This window comes from Triticum dicoccoides, chromosome 4B (assembly GCF_002162155.2).
Source record: "Triticum dicoccoides isolate Atlit2015 ecotype Zavitan chromosome 4B, WEW_v2.0, whole genome shotgun sequence".
Taxonomy (NCBI): domain Eukaryota; kingdom Viridiplantae; phylum Streptophyta; class Magnoliopsida; order Poales; family Poaceae; genus Triticum; species Triticum dicoccoides.
In genome coordinates this window covers 42,937,403-42,941,929 of record NC_041387.1, presented here as the reverse complement: position 1 = coordinate 42,941,929, position 4,527 = coordinate 42,937,403, and the positions used below count along the sequence as shown (strand labels likewise).

The 4,527-nt window shown below is 48.9% G+C and overlaps 1 protein-coding gene across 1 annotated transcript; it reads right to left on the bottom strand.

The window, feature by feature from the left end:
- Nucleotides 1-2,500: 2,500 nt before the first annotated feature.
- Nucleotides 2,501-4,033, bottom strand: LOC119292484 (anthocyanidin 3-O-glucoside 6''-O-acyltransferase-like). The gene has a single exon (XM_037571309.1). The coding sequence runs from the start codon at nt 4,031-4,033 to the stop codon at nt 2,672-2,674; it is 1,362 nt and encodes a 453-aa protein (XP_037427206.1). The 3' UTR covers nt 2,501-2,671.
- Between the last annotated feature and the right edge of the window lie 494 nt (nt 4,034-4,527).

Here is a 4,527-nt window from a genome sequence, read left to right as displayed (position 1 = left end):
TCTGTTTTGATGTGGTAAAATCAATGGTAATGGAGGCATTTGGGCCATGTTGCTTCGTGCCACACATGTGAGCGTTATCATTTGGATTATTTGCTGGCCGGCCTGATAATGGAAGTGGGGTGATGGTTTATCTGTTGATCGACCGCCGGAATTTCTCTCCCTCTTCCCCTCATCTTCTCCGCCTTCCCCTCACCCTCACCTTCCCTCCCGCTTCTTGCGATGGCAACGCACACAATGCTGCGTGTTGCATTGAGGATGGCAATGATGTTTTCGCCGGCTGGCGGCCGTCACCATCATGAAAGGTATCAGCAAGCACGCCTCACCCTCACCTCCACCGTGCCCTCACCCTCACCCCACTAGTGCGGAATCGGGCCAGAACCGGCAATAAAGGGTGGGGACTAAAGCCCCCCCCCCCCCCGAGTCCCAGTTCAACACGAGCCGAGACCAAAGGCCCACCATGTGGCACGAACCCGCGCCGGGGGGCTGGGGGCCTTTAGTCCCGGTTGGTGTAGGGTGAATATTTTTTTAGTAATGATGTTTTAAAAGATATGTCATGCACAGTCTTTAATACACGATGATATTTTGTAATTACATGTTGAATATTTTTATACATGATGAACACTTTCAAATATACGCTAAAAGGTTTTGAATTACATTATGAACAATTTTGGAAAACATAATGATTTTTTACATATACACGATTACATTTTTATAAACTCCAATGAAGGATTTTAATACACGATGAACACTTTCACACATTTGAAAAATGTTGATGTAACTATCAAACATGTTAACGCATGATGAATGTTTTGATATTACCAGATGAATATGTATGAATTACACTATGAATAAATTTTACTGCATGAGAAACAAGTTTTACAATACATCATGAATTTGTTTAAAAATATGAGTTGATTTTTTTAACACGGTGAATATTTTTAGTACACGCATAAAAATATTTTTGAAGTACACATGAAAATTTTGTATATCCACGAGCAGTTCTTTGATGTATGTGAATATTATATATTTTTAGCACGTGTATTAACCAAAAGAAAAAAATTGAATTAAAATGCACTCCTTTCGTTTCTAAATATAAATCCTTTTAGATATTTTAATATGGTCTCCATACGGATGTATATAGATAGATTTTAAAGTGTAGATTCACTCATTTTGCTCCGTATGTAGTCCGTAGTAGAATCTCTAAAAAGATTTATATTTAGGAACGGAGAGAGTAAATAAAACCGAAAAAGAAAAGAAAAATAACAATATAGAGTGTCCGCTCCACTAGTTTTTTTATTATTTACGAAATGCGCTCCTAACTTTTTCTGTTTCGTGAAAGTGTGTAGGTATAGCTAACCGCAAGGTCGCGAGTCGTTATGCACCGGCGTCGTCAAATCAGACGGCGAAGTCACCGTATAACAGTGCTGGACGCTAGGTAGCTTTTCCTCTTATCCACGATCCCATTCAATACCCGTACCAACGAGTCGTTGTGTCATTGGAACACATAGTGTAAGCAGGCGAGCTCGGGAGCTCTATCGCCGTTATTTACAGCAGCATCTAGAACCGTGCATGGCTGTTTTCACATAGTATCTTTTATGTACGAAACCGTGTGCCCATTTTTTTCTACAAAGAGTCAAAGAGGCAAGAACTAAATAACATCTACATTAGCAGAAGGGCGTTCAGAGTGTAAATAGAGTTAAATTTCCAGTCAAAATGCTAACACCTATATATATTTCTTACCGAAGAAGGGTACAATAATTCAACTTGGATGAAGACAACGAATAAACAAATAAGATGGCGACACCTATGCGGATGTGCGCACAAACTCAGCCCGACACGGCATGGAGGGTTGTACTAGAATGCACGTCTGATAGCTAAGCTTAGAGCACTAGAACTGTCCCGCGGCTAACCTGCAAATGGCTGAGGCCAACTCATGCACTGAATTCAGATCGGATGCGAAGACTCAGTGCACGGAAGAAGGCAAGTTGTGTCGTCGCTTTGCATAGAAGAAAGGGTGCAAGCGGAAAGGTTTCCATGGAGCCTGTTATTAATTTTGGGCTATCTTGAGCTATGCATGCGCGTGTATTTAGCCTCCGAAAGCGATCCGTATGGTACTGGTACGTCGTCGTCTATTGGCCATTCTGGTCCACGAGTAGAAATAGTACGTGTTCCACCACTGGCTGGTGACTTTGATCTTTTCGGTGCATCTCAAACTTCATCGCCGTGTTGTGGAGAGCCTTCACTAACTGTGTGAACGGTCACGACTTTGGCAGCTGTTACGTATCCCAGAGAAATTTGTAGATATTATATACTCCCTCCGTCTCAAAATAAGTGTTTTGAGCTTAGTATAAATTTGTACTAGTGATAGTACAAAGTTGAGACTGTTATTTTGGGACGGAGGGAGTATATAGTATCTCCAAAATGAAATTGAACCAAAATATACATCAGTGGCCACCACTTCCCATATCTGAACACAACCAACGCAATGCTATATAGCTCCTCGAGACCTCAACCTCAAGTCAAGTGTATGTATCAATTCACACTAATAACATCGTATTACATGATGAACTTCGTACGTACTTATGTTACGGCCTTACGGGTATGCATAATTGCACATCATACGTAATATCACTTCACTTTACCACAAACAAATTCGATATGCATCACTTGTTCACTGATGAAGCCAGTCGATGGTATCTTGGAAGCACTTTTGGAACCTCTGCATGCCAGCCGCCGGCAGGGAGATGCCCACCTCGATGCCGCCGCGGCTGCTCCGGCCCTCCGCCACCGCCATCGCGCCGGTTCTCGCCACGGACACGATCTCTACCTTGGCCGGCCGCCCAAACCCAAAGTCTAACTCGTACACACGGAACCTCGGCGACCCGGCTACCGTCCACATACCGGCGACGCCAGCCTCCCTGACCCGGTGCATCCACAATGCAATCGTCTCAGGTGACCCGATGCCGCGCACGGCTTCCTCGATCGCCGCAGCTACGGCCGTGCACGCGACGAAGAGGCCGCCGGCGCCGGCTGCCGCGAGCTGGTCCATGGGTGCGGCATGCGTGGCGATGCCGACGCAGTTGCCGAGGTACTCACCCGGGACGGTGGGCTTCATCCGCGAGCGGTGGTCGACGGGGAAGAGCAAGTATGTCGGGTCGCCGCCAGTGCTTCCTGCTTCTTTGGCTCGCTGGTGGCATGACCACATGAAGCCGAAGGTGGCCACCAGCGAGGAGCATCGCGTCGCCGGCGCGCCTCGTCGCGCCGCCTCGCTGGCTACCACGTCCTTGACACGCTGTATGTCATCTTTGGACAGCGTGAAGGTGGCGAGGAATCGGTGCTCCCACGTCTTGACGCGATCTAACTCGCCGGCGGTCGGCATGGCTTTCACGAAGACGTCGTAGAGACCCGTTGGGTCCTTTATGAGGGTTCTGTCGATGACAGGGGGTGGCGGCCCGACGACGCCGGTGCTGGCCGCCGCCCAGGTGTGCAGGAAGCGTGTCGAGGTTGCCCCGTCGCAGGCGGTGTGGTGCACGGCCATGCCGATGGCAACGCCACGGCGCATCACGGTGGCCTGCAGCGCGAGCACCGCGCCGCCCTTGGGGAGTGGCGGTGCGAGCGGCGCGATCCTGGTGATCTCCCTCGGCTGGTCGACGGCCAGCTCGTCGACATCAACGTCATCACGGTACTCGGCGACGGTGAAGGTGACGCCGTCGCCCTGCTGGTAGTATATCTCATAGCAGTCAGCCGTCCCGGGCGTGAGGCGGAGGCGGCCGGCGAGCGGGTAGTAGGCGTGGAGGGCCTGGGACAGTGAGGTCCTGAGGTTGGAGAGGATGGCGGGGACGTCGGCGTCGTCGGCGAGGTGGTAGAAGAAGACACGCTTGACGGGTGGGAGGTTGAGCCAGAAGACGTCGAAGAATGTGAGCGGGAGGGAGGACTCCGGCGGGGCGGCGCCGGTGCTCGTCCGGGGCGCCACCAGAGTGGTGTCTAGGACGATGAGAATCGGAGGTGGCGAGGCTTGCTGCGCTAGCGCCATTGCCGCTGTAAGGTATGTGTACTTGGTGATGAAGCAGAGCAGCTATATATAGCCTCGTCGCGTTGGATGGGCTGCTGAAGTACTCACGCCATCCTAGAGGGTGTTTGTTTCCAGAAACTTATTGATTTAGGAACTTAAAAAAGTCCCTATAAGTCTCATCTAAACCAAACAGGAGGAACTTATAGAGACTTAAAGTGGGCATTTGGGACTTATGAAATAAGACTTCAAGGAGGGACTTATAGGGACTTATAGTTGTAATATGGTCTTATAAGGACTTATAAGTTCCAGGAACCAAACAGGTAGGGACATTTTAGGAACTTGAAACTTATAAGTTGGGACTAAAAAAAGTCCTAGGACTTATGAACCAAACAGAGCCTTAATACTCCCAGTCCCAGGCTAGCGGAGGCCATCTCCGACGATAACGTGCCAGTTTGATGGTGGTGCTCAGCGGAGGTAAATACAGTATGATTTCTCCACAGCTAGTAAGTACTATT

Coding starts and splice junctions, on each gene's coding strand:
- LOC119292484 (XM_037571309.1), bottom strand. CDS start 4,033: ATGGCGCTAGCGCAGCAAGCCTCGCCACCTCCGATTCTCATCGTCCTA.